The 15,810-nt window shown below is 35.8% G+C and overlaps 1 protein-coding gene and 1 long non-coding RNA gene across 2 annotated transcripts in view; both read left to right on the top strand.

Annotated features, from left to right (window-relative positions):
• Positions 1-1,397: 1,397 nt before the first annotated feature.
• Positions 1,398-10,431, top strand: LOC111366071. The gene is made up of 3 exons (XR_002697566.1): positions 1,398-1,816; positions 2,663-2,722; positions 10,128-10,431. It is a non-coding gene; the product is annotated as an uncharacterized LOC111366071 (long non-coding RNA).
• Positions 10,432-12,763: 2,332 nt separating this feature from the next.
• The window catches only part of LOC111365529, a 5,768-nt gene continuing 2,721 nt past the window's right edge, over positions 12,764-15,810 (top strand). The window contains exons 1-2 of the mRNA XM_022986084.1: positions 12,764-12,945; positions 13,724-13,786. Coding sequence (XP_022841852.1) covers positions 12,764-12,945; positions 13,724-13,786 — 245 coding nt within the window. The remainder of the gene's footprint in view (positions 12,946-13,723; positions 13,787-15,810) is intronic.

Here is a 15,810-nt window from a genome sequence, read left to right as displayed (position 1 = left end):
ACAATTTGTGACCTCAATGATTTGGTCTGTAACCGTGAAATTTGATAATCCATGACTAAAAAGTAATCTGTGACTTCAAAATTATTTGTAACCTATAACATTTTTTATATGTGACCAGTAAATATATTTGTAACAAATTAAATTGATGATATGTGATAAGCAAATAAATATGTGACCATTAATTATTTAATTGTGACTTTAATATATTTATTTAATAAATAATTTTAATTAATTAAATACAAACTTAAATTTTGAATTTTAAAACTTCTTACCTAATATTTGAAATGCTGTAAAGAGTACACCTGCAATATGAATTTTTCCCTTTATTTTATGATAAAAATTTATGGGCTTTGCATGTTGGGCTTGCTATTGGATTAATATTCAATCAAATTGCTGGACTTTATTTTGTGGAATTTTGGTGGGCTGAAAATAAAAAAGGATGCTGCCTAGGGACTTTAAGGAGAGAGATACAATTCGACAGCAATGGAGGAGAGGAGAATAAAAAAAAATTGACAGAGAAAATCATAGAAAAAGTCGGCTACTGTGAAAGAGAGAAGAGGGTTGCCTTGTTATTTAATTGATACATATATGTACCCACAGAAACACGAGGACGAGGGCAGCAGCTTGAGGGAAATTTCGAAGACAAAAATGGGGCTACCTGCTTTGGAGGAAGAGAAGAGAAGCCGACTGTTGAGTTTTATTATATATAGACAAAAAGGCAGCCAGAAATTGCAGGAAAAACCACAAATTACAAGAAGGGGCTGATGTTATTATATATATACACACATACAAAAAAGGTGGCAGACTGGGCACTTTTGTTGGAGTCAACTAAGGGGGCTGATTTTATATACATACAACAAACACAAGCTGAAATTCAGAAGGAAAAGAACAGAAAACAGAGACTTTAATAGGAAAATTAATCGCGTTCCGTCGATTCTCGGTGATCTCCTTTCTCTCTTATATGTTTAATTCCAACATTATGCTAGGCTAAAGCTTTTCATTTATTGGATGGATGATAAAATTGTTTAATTCTTAGTTTTAATTTGAAACCTATGTTTTTATCTTAATTATTGTATTGTGATTCCATTAATATGCCTATTCACATTGTTTTAATGTTTTCGCACCATTAGGGCAATAAGTTGCTTATTCATAATGTTAGAAAACTCACGATAGGTAGAACATTATTATTGGAACACACGGATAATAAAAGTTAGAAATAATATTTTTGGTGTGTGCGATCATTTGTGATAATCCTAAATGTAAATGCGTGTTTGCAATATGAATTCGAACTAGGAATAGGATTGTCTATGTTACATCCCATTTTATACAAGTTAAAAGTCAATATTATTTATTCAAAGTCAAAAGTTAGACTAGTCAAAGTCAAAGTCAATTATGGACTTAAATGAAATAAATTGTTTTACTGGGGTTTATTTTATATTTTAGATACTTGAGGATTTATAATGGACATCATTTAAATTGGAGGATTTATTTTATAAGTATGGAAAGTTTAATGGCCAGATTTTATACAAAACATAAAAGGAAGGACTTGAATAGCAAATATGGGAGTTAGGAGGACAAGTGTCATTGTAGAGGCCATTTTTTTTCATTTTCTATTCATATAGACACATACATCCAGAATGCTGAAATGGGAAAAAGAAGCTGAGAAAAATCGGTGAAAAATGAAACAGGAAGAAAGGAGAAAAAAAATAGAAAATAAAAGAAATTGGAGGTGCCGGCCAACGACGCATAGGAGGGAAGATACACTTCTTCAAGTATTGGGTTGTCTTTCAGATCCTCATTTCTTCTACAATCTCAAGTGAGTAAGTTTTATACAAACTTAGATTTCTTATTTTGGTTCAACAAGTGAAAAATAAACCTAATTTCTTGATGATCTAGTATGGATAAACTATTTTTTTTAAGCTTTTAAGTTATGTGAATCAAGTATATATTAATTTTGGGGTTGAAACTTTGTGGACCGAATTTCAGCTAGTAATTGGGTTAGAATTGAAATTTAAATAAAGAAACCAAAAGGCAAGTGAGGAATTGTCAATTAATGATTTGTTTGGTACCTGTATATGTATGTGTATAGTGACTGAAATTATTAAAAAGGGGACATACCTAATTACATAGCTTGATGCAAGTGTGGGAAGTTGTAAACTGGTGAAGAAAGAGATGAAATAGTATTTAATTGGAATTAAATCTAGCTCAAATGTGGTAAGTTTTTTTATGTAATTAATTTTATTATTACAGTAGCAATGAAAAGGTACAAGATGGAAAGTGTAGATACAAGATGTTGGAAGGCAGTATGTTATTGTGCTAATGTAGTAGGGAAATGAATGTGGAAGAAGAACATATTCTATAAATAAATTGGGCTTCGTAAACAAAAAAATTGTTCTGCTATATGAAAATTAAAAAAAGGGATTGCATAAGGAATGGATTAAGTTGTGTAAAGCGGTTATATATTTATAAGGTAGTGATCTTAAGAAAGTATAGTAATTTAATGGATTTGATTATGTGTTGTGATAGTTTGGTAAATAATCAAAGAGAATAAGAGTTGGACAAATAGAGGTGAAGGTAAACATGGAAGCCGAGGAATTATGTGGTGGATTAGCATTGATTTAATTGGCAAGTTTTAATTTGAGTAATTATACCGTTATTTCAGGTAGTGACGTGCAAGCTTGAAAATGCTCGTCAATTTAATCAAATTTCTATCCATAGATCGGTGAGTGGAAAAATATAAATATTTATAAAGTATTTATAAATTAAGTATATTGTTAAAGTATGTGCAATTATGTGTTCGAATTATATGGTTATTATGGAAATATCTTTCATTATGATACATGTGGGATTTCAAAAATTGCATACAGTACATTGTGAATTATGTGATATTGAGACCGGCCAAAAAAGCACCCATGATTATATACTTCTTCTAGTTCACAGAGGGGTCTTGACCGTGTTCTATCCTACACGGAGGGTCTTGACCTGACATTGGTCTTGGTCATGTACATATAGTTCACAGAGGGGCCTTGACCGTATTCTAGAATTGATTATGAGAGATCTTTGAGACCGACTTTCGTTTACGGAGGGGCCAAAGGCCTGTGGCGAAATTTTTTTGCCCGAGGGATGGATTATATATTTCAGTCAGAGGGTACATTTTTGGTGGATTTTTCAGTATGTTTGATGTGATGAGATTATAGCATGATTATCAGCTGATGTCTATATCATGATTTTGAGATGATATTTTATGACCTTATATGAATATTTCATTTTTGGTTATAATTACATGATGTTAATTTGTGAATTATTAAATTATATGAACTCTATTTTGGATAGAAATGTAAAATTGAAAAAGTATAATTATTTTCGAATTGCTCTACTCACTGAGTTATCAACTCATATATTTTTCCACAATTTTTCCTACAGGTGGAAATTGTTTCTTTTTAACTGGAAGAGCCTAATGATTTTGGAATGAGAGCCACACGAAATGTTGAGTGTTATAACTCATTTTGATTAAGCACGAAGTAAATATTTTGGGCCCATCGCATTGTATTTTATATAAGCATTTGATTTTATTGTATATTTTTCAAAATAACTCATAGTCAGTTTTGGTGATAAATTTGACATCTAGTCAGCATCTATCATCGGCGCACGTCAAGTTTCGAGTCCACTAGGGTTATTCGGGACGGGTCGTGTCAGTCTCGTGATAACCATAGGTTTATTATATCTCGAGGAAGAATAATAAATAAATGTGGAATTATCGATTATCGCAATTGCATGAATTGAGATAATTATCACTGGTTGAAAATTAAAACTAAGAATTAATCAATGAAGTCGGAAATCCAATACGTTCGCACATTTGATTTTTAAACCAACTTTCATTATTTTTACAAGTTTTAGTTATAAAAATTATTTAGCTATTCATTCGATCGTCTTTTGGCTACAAATACGAATTTAAATATATCAAATATACAAAAATTGAACATTATTCCCTATGGGACAATAACTCTCTCATCACAATTATTAATTGTACAACGAACTTGCACAATTGCAGAATTTTGACGAAAAAGTATTTGGCGCCGTTATCGGGGAATAACGGTGTTAATTTTATTTATTAGATATTTTAAATTTGTTTTTATTTTTTTTATTTCATTTTTAGTTGTTGTTTTAAGGCTACCATTACACCGCTTAATTCTCTTGTGTTTTGACACTTTTTAGACGACTTTAGTTTATGCAAAATCTTGACCAGCCAAATCTCTTTTTGATAATGGCTGATAATCAGAATCAACCACAGAATCAGGTTCAACTTCACGAGCCAATACCGCAGCCAAATCAATCGAGAGTTATCTAGAGCAAAGCTCCTGTCTTAGTTGGAGATAACGTCAATCCAATTCCTGCACCAGTGCAACTTACTGTGGTATATTTTCCCTCCGAACAACCTAATTTTCACCTCAGATCAGATGTCATCAATTTGTTTCAAAATCACCAAAACATCAGGTTTTTTGGAAAAGCCACGAAAAATCCTTATGAGCATATTTCTGCTTTTCTCTCTTTTTTTTTTTAACGAGGTGTCCCGGCTTGCGCCAGACTATATCCTCGTCCCTGAACCTCCGGCCCCTCAGCAGCTCAGGGAGGTAAATCGCGGGATGTGCCCTTGTTGGTTCCCAGATTCCCACATGGCTTTTACTCCTTCCCCAAAGGGAGCCTTCCTCCATAGTGATTAATCCACCAATAATTCCTCTTTTATTGGATCAAAGGTTCCCACTAGGAATCGAACTCCCCACACTTGGTTCCAGAGCCCCCCAATGTGATTTTTCCGCCAACTTGGATGTGCCCCGGGGGGCTTATTTCTGCTTTTCTCTTGTTATGTGAAGTGATCGACAACGAAGGGATATCAGCAAATGCATTTTGAATGCGATTATTTCCTCATACCTTAAAGGACGCTACTAGAGAATGGTTCCTCTATTTACTACCAGGGAGCATTCAATCATGGAAGTATATGGTTCAAAAATTCACAATGAAATTCTTTCCACCTTCTTGAGTTCACCAAATCAGGAATGGCATCCACACCTTCAAGCAAAAAGATCTCGAGAGCTATCCTGAGGCATGGGAGAGGTTCAAGATTTTTTTTCAAAAAATGCCCCAGCATTGACATTCCTAAGCAGGCTCAGCAATATCTTTTCTACTATAGTCTAAAACAAGAGTTCAATATGATAGATACTTCAACGGGAGAATCGGTTGTGAAACTTGATGTCGATGAGACCTATGATTTGTATGAAAAAATAGCTGAAAATGAATCGATGTGGCCAATCGATAGGGAAGCTTCGAGGAAAATATTAGGGTTAACAACATGGATGCAATAATAGCACTGGCTGTGCAAATTGAAGTGCTTACAATAAAAATGGACAATCTGTCTAAATCAGTTAACATGGTACACCAATCGCCACCTGTTTGAGAAGGCTGTGGAGTAGACTATGCCAGTGCACTCTGCCCTTTAGCGTCTACGCATGGTAATCAGTCTAAAGAAGTAAACTATACGCAGAACTTTTAGAGACAGCAAAATAATCTCTTCTCCAACACATATAATCCGGGTTGTAGGAGCCATCCAAATTTTTCATGGTCCAATAATCAGGGACAAGAACAGGGAGGAAGCAATCAAAATAAACCACCAGGGTTCCAACAGCAACAACAGCAAGGAAGAAAGCTATCGTTGGAAGATTTGCTAGCTCAATATATTACTAAAATTGTGACTAACTTTCAGAACCAACAAGCTTCGATCAAGAATTTGGAAAAACAGGTTGGAGAAATTGCAGCTGCACTATAGATAGAGCTCAAGGGACATTGCCTAGCAATACTGAAACCTAAGGAGCAGGTCAAAGCAATCAGTACAAGTAAAGGCGTCCAGTTACTAGAAATACATATAAAGCAGCCAGCAACTGTCATAGAAAAGGTACCTACCACGGGCGAGGAGCAAGTCGATGAATCAGACAAAGCCACAAAGGAAAATCAAGTTGAGTCATCAGATAGTCCACAGGTAAAGGCAACTCCTGTCAAAGCATATGTACCTTCGATTCCATTTTTACAGAGATTGCAAAAACATAAGCTCGATAAGCAGTTCCAGAAATTTTTGGATGTGTTCAAGAAACTGCACATTAACATACCATTTGCTGAAGCTTTAGCTCAAATGCCCAGCGACGCCAAGTTCATGAAAGATATTTTATCAAACAAGAGGAAGTTGGAGGACAATGAAACAGTTATGCTTACTAAGGAGTGCTTTACAATTCTCCAACATAAGTTACCGTCGAAGTTAAAAGATCCACAGAGTTTTATTATTCCTTATAACATTGGTAACTTATATATAGATAAAGCATTATGTGATTTAGGAGCTAACATTAATTTAATGCATTATCTCTTTTCAGGAAACTAGGTTTGGGAAAAGCAAAATCGACAACAATTTCACTACAGTTGGTTCACAAGTCGATCAAGCACCCTCGAGGTATTTGTAAAGATATTTTGGTGAAGGTCGACAAGTTTATCTTCCCAGTGAACTTCATTATTCTGAATACGGAGGAAGATAGGGATATCCCCCTCATATTGGGTGGTCCATTTTTGCTGCAAGAAGGGCTCTGATAGATGTGCAAAAGGGTGAGTTGATATTGAGGTTAAATGAAGAAGAACTGACAATCAACGTATTTAGAGCTTTCAGATTTCAGAGCAAACAGAATTCTTGCATGCAGATTGATGTAATAAAAGAAGCGGTGTCAGAGACATTCAAACTAGATCACCCTCAGGATCCGTTTGAGGAGTGTTTTGTGCATTCTCAAAATTTACCATCAAAAAAAGAGGAAACACAAGAATGTGCTCATTATTTGGCAGCTATACCACCATTCTTCAAGCAACCATATTTAGAGCTCGGTGAAAGACCCACAACTCATTTACTATCTATACAGCAAGCTCCAGCTCTTGAACTCAAACAACTGCCCACTCATCTTCACTATGCGTATTTGGGGAAAAGAATTTGCTCCCAATAATTATCTCGAACAATCTAATAGAATTAGAGGAAGATCGGTTACTAAGGGTATTTCGAGAGCACAAGACAGCAATAGGATGGACAATATCAAACATAAAAGGGATCAGCTCTTCGCTTTGCATATACAAGATATTGATGGAAGATGATTACAAAGCTTTAGTTCAGCATCAACGCATATTAAATTTGACTATGCAGAAAGTGGTAAGAAAAGAAGTATTAAAGCTTTTGGATGCAGGGATCATCTATCCCATATTGGACAACCATTGGGTTAGTCTAGTATAAGTAGTTCCGAAAAAAGGAAGAATCAAGGTAATTCCAAATGAAAATAACAACCTCATCCCTATGCGTATAGTCACGGGTTGGAGAGTTTGTATTGATTATTGCAAACTCAATAACGACACAAGGAATGATCACTTTTCCCTTCCTTTCATTGACCAGATATTGGAGAGACTCGCTGGACATGCTTACTACTGCTTTTTGGATGGCTATTCGGGGTACAACCAGATTCCTATAGTGCCAGATGATCAAGAGAAGATGACCTTTACATGCCCTTATGGCACTTTTCCTTATAGGAGGATGCCTTTTGGTCTTTGCAACGCTCCTGCCACCTTTCAGTGTTGTATGATGTCTATTTTCTCGGACATGATGGGAAATATCATTGAGGTAATTATGGATGATTTCTCAATATTTGGAAAATCATTTAAGGAGTGCCTTGAACATTTGGGAAAAGTGTTGCAGCGATGTAAACACACAAACCTTGTATTAAATCGAGAAAAATGTCATTTCATGGTTCAGGAAGGGATTGTGTTAGGACATCTGATTTCAGCACGGGGTATTGAGGTGGATAAAGCTAAGATACAAGTCATCGAAAAACTACCACCGACGGTAACAGTGAAGGAAGTTAGAAGTTTTTTGGGTCATGATGGGTTCTACGTCGCTTCATCAAAGACTTTTCCAAAATCTCGAAGTCATTATGCAATTTATTGGAAAAAGGTGCTCCATTTCACTATTCTGAGGAGTGCTTGATTGCTTTCAACACTTTAAAGGAAAACTTGGTCTCTGCTCCAGTGTTAGCTCCTCCAGACGAGGATTATTTGTTTGAGCTTATATGTGATGCCAGTGATCATGTAGTGGGGACAGTGTTGGGTCAATGTAAGGAGAAATTTCTCATGTTATTCACTATGCCAGTAAGACTTTGGACGAGACTCAAATGAATTATGCTACGACAGAGAAAGAGCTTTTAGCAATTGTGTTCGCTGTTGACAAATTCAGATCATATTTGATTGGGTCAAAAGTGATTCTCTACACTGATCATTGAGCTCTGAAATATCTAATGAGCAAGAAAGACGCAAAGTCGAGACTTATTCGATGGATACTCCTATTACAAAAATTTGATTTGGAGATCAGAGATAAAAAAGAGAGGGAGAACGTTGTTGTAGATCAGCTATCTCGCCTTGAATCATATGAGTCACACCCTATGGAGGAGATCAATGAAGTTTTCCATATGAGATACTTTTTCAGATCATTACTACGCCATCGTATGTGAACTATGTAAATTATTTGGATCGCTCTATCATCCCACCAGACTACTCGAGTCACCAAAAGAAGAAATTCTTCAGTGACCTAAAACACTACTTTTGGGATGATCCAATTCTTTATAGAAGGGTTCCAGATTAGATCATAAGTCGTTGTGTACCAGAGGTAAAGTAGCATCAAGTATTGGAGTCATGTCACTCCGCACCGTATGGGGGCCACTTTGCAGCAGCAAAGGTACTACAATCGGGTTTTTATTAGCCTACGTTGTTCAAGGATGCACATTATATGGTGAGACATTGTGATAAGTGTCAAAGGATTGGAGATATCTCAAGGAAGAATGAGATGCTTTAAACAACATTTTGGAAGTTGAAATTTTCGACGTTTAGGGCATTGACTTCATGAGACCATTCTCTCCATCCTATGGTCAACAATATATACCGGTGGCAATGGACTACGTGTCTAAGTGGGTTGAAGCTGTAGCTTTACCAATGAACGACGATGGATTGGTAACTCAATTCCTGAAGAAGAACATTTTTACTCGATACGGGACCCCAAGGGCGATTATTAGTGATGGTGGAAAGCATTTTTGTAACCGCCTATTTGTTTCATTGTTGGCCAAATATGGAGTGAAACATCATGTCTCGACTCCATACCATCCTTAGATTAGTGGGCAAATGAAAATCTCCAACAGGGAGTCAAAGAAGATTCTCGAAACTACGGTCAATACATCACGTAAAGATTGGGCTAAGAAATTGGACGACGCACTTTGGACATATAGAATAGCATCTAAGACTCCAATTGGCATGTCTACATATCAGTTGGCATTTGAAAAGGCTTGTCATCTACCGGTTGAGTTAGAACATAAAGCATACTGGACGATACAGTTACTCAATTTCAATATGAGGGCAGCAGGAGAAAAGAGGGTCCTACAACTTCATGAGCTCGATGAGTTTCGTTTGGATTCGTGTGAGAATGCAAAAATTTATAAAGAAAATACGAAGAGATGGCATGACAAGCATATAAGGGAGAAGGATTTTGAGGTTGGTCAGCAAGTATTGATGTTCAACTCATGCCTCAAGCTCTTTCCGGGAAAGCTAAAGTCTATGTGGTCGGGTCCATTCACAGTAGTAGCTGTGTTTCCACATGGTGTTGTGGAAGTGGTGTCTCAAGATCAACAAAGGAGGTTCAAAGTAAATGGACAACGGTTAAAAGCTTATTGGGGAAGTGACTACGCCAGTGAGAAAACAATCATGCTACCTGACAATGTAGAGTAGCCAGGACAACAAAGTCTAGCTAAAGACTATAAATCAAGCGCTTATTGGGAGGCAACCCAATTTTTAAACCTTTTATTTATTTTGTTTTCTGCATTGTATTGCATATAGACTCGTTTTGATTATTAGGTTGCATTAGATTTAGACACCTTTACATATTTAGAGCATCATCATTCTATCATGTTTTCGCTAAGGCCTTTAAATTAAATGTTGGTTACTTCGAGTGTTTGGGCTAAGTAACACGTGTTCTAGATTATTTGATCTCTAATGTTTGATTTGATTGCCATATGCAGAAACATTACGTTGTGAAACACTCAAACCAACATAAAACGAGGGAAAAGTATGATGAAGAAGATTGTCTAGCCGTTACCCATAGTCCTTTCCACACGCAACAAAAAATTCTGGGGAGTACCTTCGTTCTTTTCTTCCCCATCCCTTTACATTCTTAATTATGTTTTAAAACTTTGAGAACAATGTCAGGTTTAAATTTGGAGGTGGAAAACACTTTGTGACATTGTTTTCGTATGTTTTTGTGCGTTATTTTCGTATGTTTAATTAAAAATCAAAAATTGTTGTGTGTGTTAAGTTAAAAACCAAAAAAAAAAAAAAATCATTAAATTTTTATTTTTTATTTATTTTTGGCTCTACTTGTGTGGGTTAGACGGTTTGGCTGACAATGATGATTAAAATTGAGATTTGATGTTGATTTATGAACTGTGGATATGATGCATGCTAGACTGATTGAAACTTGAACTTGCAGAACTTGATATTATACATGCACTAGAATTGAGTTTGACATTATGATGAAATGAGTTGATTCATACACTTGATAGATTGAATTAGTTGGACATAGATGCTTTACCCAAACCATACTAATTAATTATTCTTAGACCAAGTTTAGCACAATTTGGGAAGATCTTACTGTTGTAGGAAAATACGGATGTGAATATGGATTCCTTGTGTGAAAAATTTTGTGTGGATTGTCTGAAATTAACAGGATAAAATTAGATGAAAGTCTTAAATTGGAAATCGGTTTGTTTGAATATGTGTATGATAAGGGGCATTGCACTAATCAAGGCATATATTTATAAATTTTAAATTTTTCTTTGGAGCCTTTATGACTTGAGCAATTAAGCCTGCAAGGGTATCTTAAAACCTGATGCCCTAAAGTCATCTGACTTGGGAGTCATCAGCCTAAAGCTCGTTACATGGGTCATTTAAAAAGCATCCAGACATAAAATTGTCCTAAAAAATTGTTCTCTTCGAAGACTTTTTTACGCGGGTTATTAAGCCTATAAGGGTATATAAAAACCTGATGCCCTAAAGTCATCTGATTTTGGAGTCATCGCTCTAAAACCTGCTACATAGGTCATCTATAAAGCCTAAGGGAGAGCGTGGAAAAAAAAAACCACTAAATGCCTTGTAAGTCCCAAACACTTGTTCGAGGAAATTTAACTTTTGATGAAGGATAATTAGCCTAATTGAATCTTGACAATGGAAGCAATCAAATAATTGGAGAATCGTTGTTCATTGATGTGTTGATTTGCAACTAGTTACATCCACCTGAATTGGAGAGGTGAGTATAGTAATAAAAATTGAATTTTAGATCACACATTGGGAAAAAAGTGAAGAAGAATAAGTTTGGGGTATGTGAATCTTACGAGAGATGAAAAGATATATTTGACCATAGAGGGTTGGGAATCGAAACAAGTTGTGAATTCTTTAATATCGACTTAGTTCTTCACACACACATGTCGGTTTTGCATTGAAAAAGTGGATATTAATTTGGTATTGTCACTTTGAAGCAGTTTGTAGATTTAATGCCGTCATTTCAAATCTTGAGGTAAAAAGTTAAACAGTCCAACCAAATATTTTTGCATGTTTGTGTGTTTGTTGTTATTTAGGTTATAGTTTTGTTCGAGGACGAACAAAGGTTTAAGTTTAGGGATGTTTGATAAATGTAATTTGTGTACTTATTTAGGCCATTTTATTAAACATTTATGTCGTGAAATTATTGAATTTTATTTAATTTGGGTTAATTTTTGTTCGTTTTAGTGTTCGACCCGTTTTGAAGTATTTGGAAAAGGATGAAAGATTAATTGGCTATTTGATGCAAAGTTTAGTGATCAATTCCGCACTTTGAAATTTGAAGACTTGGAGAAATAATACCTTATTTTGGGCCTTGGACCAACTGATAAAATGAAAGGAATTAATTTGGACTTGGATTTATTTTAGAGTAAATTACACTGTCCCACGGCTTTCAAGTTCACTGTGCATAAATCATGGGCCCAACTTTTCTAATCAAATATTCGGTATAGCCCTGACCCTAAATTGAAATTCATTTCACCCCATCCTTCACTCTCTCTTCCTCCTGTCTTTCGCTCAGTCTCTCTCTCTCTCTCCATCCATCTCTCTATCCTCTCCATCACATGAGCAGCCACCGTCATCGGAGACCACATCGTCATAGCAATAACCTCCTCCGAACATGTGAGCGTCGTTGTACAGTAGCACGCAATGCTGACATCGCTGCAGATAACGCGAAGAGCGATGATGATTGCCATCACTCGAAGCAGATGCGACATACAATCGGAGCTCGACATGGTTGTCGATTGGTTATCAAATCAAATTCATGACCTCGACCTTCTTTTACGTTTAGTAGGTAGTGATTTTGGGTGTTATTTCTTTCGCTTTTTGATCTGTAGGTAGTGATTTTGGGGTTTTGTTGGTTGTATTTTCAGATCTTGGCCGTGGTTGTGGTGGTGATGTTGGTAGTAGGATTTGATTGTTGGTGGTTTTGGGGGGGATGTGGTTGTAATGTTGTTATGGTGGTGGTCGTGGTAGTGGTGGCAGTGGTTGTGGTAGTGGTGGGACGTCATGGGCTAGGAGTGTTTGTTAGTGGTTGTGGTGGTGTGGTGGTGGTAGTGCAGTGATGGTGGTGTTTTTGGTTAGTAATACTGATGGTGTTGGTGAGTTTGGGAGGTGGTGTATTGTTGGAGGTGTTTTCTGGCTATCGTGGTGGTCCTGGTGGCTGCTGGCTGCGATAGTTTATAGTGGTGGTTGTGTTGTTGGTGTTGGTGGTGGTGTTGTGGTGGTGGATGTGATGGTGGTGTTGTGATCGAATGTTGGATGTCTGTCTGTGACCAACTATATGGTCACGTCTGTGACTATGACCGTAAACTGTGACATTAAAATTCGATCATTTGTCATTAAAAAGTAATTCATGACCATCAAATTTGAAAATATGTGACATGTGACCTATAATTTTTTGAATTTGTGACCAATAATGTGAGCTGTGACCTACAAAATTTTTGATCTGTGACCAATGAAATAATCTGTGAACTCCAAAATTTTTGATTTGTAATCTCAAAATAATCTCTGACCTACAAAATTTTTTGATTTGTGACCTTGAAAAAATCTTTAACAAATTAATTCGATGAAATGTGATCGATAATTATGAATCTGTGATCATTAATCGTGTAACTGTGACTTTATTATATTTAATTAATAAATATTTTCAATTAATTATATAGAAACCTAAATTTTGAATTTTTAAACTTTATACCAAATTTATGAATTGATGTAAATAATACCCCTGAGTTGTGATTTTTACCCTTTATTTTAAGATAAAAAATTATGAGCTTTGCATGTTGGACTTGCTATTGGATTAATATTCAATCAAATTGCTGGACTTTATTTTGTGGACTTTTGGTGGGCTGGAAATAAAAAAGGAGGTTGCCTAGGGATTTTAAGGAAAGAGATACAATTCGACAGCAAGGGAGGAGAGGAGAATAAAAAAAAAATTGACAGAGTAAACAATAGAAAAAGTCGGCTGCTATGAGAGAGAAGTGGGTTGCCTTGCTATTTAATTGATACATATATATACCCACAGAAATTTTGGAGACAATAATTGGGCTACCTGCTTTGGAGGAAGAGAAGAGAAGCCGATTGCTGGGTTTTATCATATATAGACAAAAAGGCAGCTAGAAATTGTAGGAAAAACCACAAATTACAAGAGGGGGCTGCTGTTATTATATATATATACACACATACAAAAAAGGTAGCAGAGTGGGCACTTTTGTTGGAGTCAACTAAGGGGGCTGATTTTATATATATACAACAACACAAGCTGAAATTTGGAAGGAAAAGAACAGAAAACGAAGACTTTAATTGGAAAATTAATCACGTTCCGTCGATTCTCGGTGATCTCCTTTCTCTCTTATATGTTTAATTCCAACATTATGCTAGGCTAAGGCTTTTCATGTATTGGCTGGATTACAAAATTGTTAAATTCTTAGTTTTAATTTAAGACCTGTGTTTTTATTCTTGTATTTGTGATTCCATTAATATGCCCATTTACATTGTTTTAATGTTTACGCACCATGAGGACAATAAGTTGCTTATTCATAATGTTAGAAAACTCACGATAGGTAGAACATTATTATTGGAACACACGGATAATAAATGTTAGGAATAATATTTGTGGCGTGTGCGATCATTTGTGATAATTCTAAATGTAAATGCATGTTTGCAATATGAATTCGGATTAGAAATATGATTGTCTCGTGGTAACCATATGTTTATTATATCTTGGAAAAGAATAATAAATAAATGTGGAATTATCGATCGTTGTAATTTCATGAATTGAGATAATTATCACTGGTTGAGAATTATAACTAAGAATTAATCAATGACATCGGAAATCTATTACGTTCGCACATTAGATTTTTAAAAAACCAACTTTCATTATTTTCACAAGTTTTAGTTATAAAAATTATTTAGCTATTCATTCGATCGTCTTTTGGTTACAAACACGAATTTAAATATAGCACATATACTAAAATTGATCATTATTCTTTGTAGGACGATAACTCTCTCATCACGATTATTACTTGTACAACCATCCCGTACGCATACGGGATTTTGACGAACAAGATACATGGAATGACATTTGGAAAGTTAAAAAGTTGAAAATTTTCAAAATTGGTAGAATATGCAAAAGCCTGAACTAGCAACATTTATGAAACAATACCAGGCATCCAAAATTAATGACATTTTGGAAAGTGAAAAAGTTAGCCTGTAAACTAATAACCAATTTATGCAACAGCAAGAATCTCTTTTAGTTGGCATCCAAAGTTTATCATCCACTAATTACATTCATCCATGTAATTACATTTAGCCAAAAGCTTACACCAAAACATCCAGAAACCATCATCTACCAATCACATTCATACATGTAATTACACTTAGCCAAAAGCATAAACCAGAAAATCCAAAAACCACCATCTACTAATTACATTCAGCCAAAAAAGTACACCAAAAACCATCTGCCAACCATCCAAAAAAACCCCCAGAATGTTGAAATCAGTCCAATTGAGTGGGCTGTCCAACACTTTCTCTGTCCGGAGTCAATTTTCTTCCAGACAATAATTCCTTTGAGGATGGGTATTCCAAGTCAATATCTTCATCCACATTTTGCATGTACATGTCATCATTCTCATACGTATGATATTCATTATAACGGACGACGGACAATAAAATCCGGATCGTCCTCCCACCCTGTCACCATTGTTAGGAAATATGTAATTGGCAAATCTGTGACCAAGGACCAAAATGTAATAATTGTAAAGTCAAGGATTAAAATGTCATAATTGTAAGGTCAAGGACCAAAGTGTCAAATGTCCAATAGTTCAAGGACTTGAGTTGCAATTAATCAAAGTGTTGAAGGCTAGGTCTAGGGTTGTGATGGATGCCTCGAAGTTGCAAACGGCGCGAGATTTCGCTAGAGTCACGCCATGATCTCGCTCGAGCCACGATTGCAGAACCACTGTCGCTAGATCCTCGCCAGCAGGTCGCTCGAGCGAAGTGGACGTTGCTCGAGTCACGCTGGTCCCTCGCTCGAGCGACCTATTTATCTGGGCAACATTAAATTTAAAAGCTCGCGAATTTTTGACGCGCCACAAGACCATATGTTGAGCC

The sequence above is a fragment of the Olea europaea genome, chromosome 17 (genome assembly GCF_002742605.1).
Source record: "Olea europaea var. sylvestris chromosome 17, O_europaea_v1, whole genome shotgun sequence".
Classification (NCBI taxonomy): Eukaryota; Viridiplantae; Streptophyta; class Magnoliopsida; order Lamiales; family Oleaceae; genus Olea; species Olea europaea.
The sequence above is the reverse complement of the archived record's forward strand: the minus strand, read 5'-3'. Positions and strand labels throughout refer to the sequence as shown.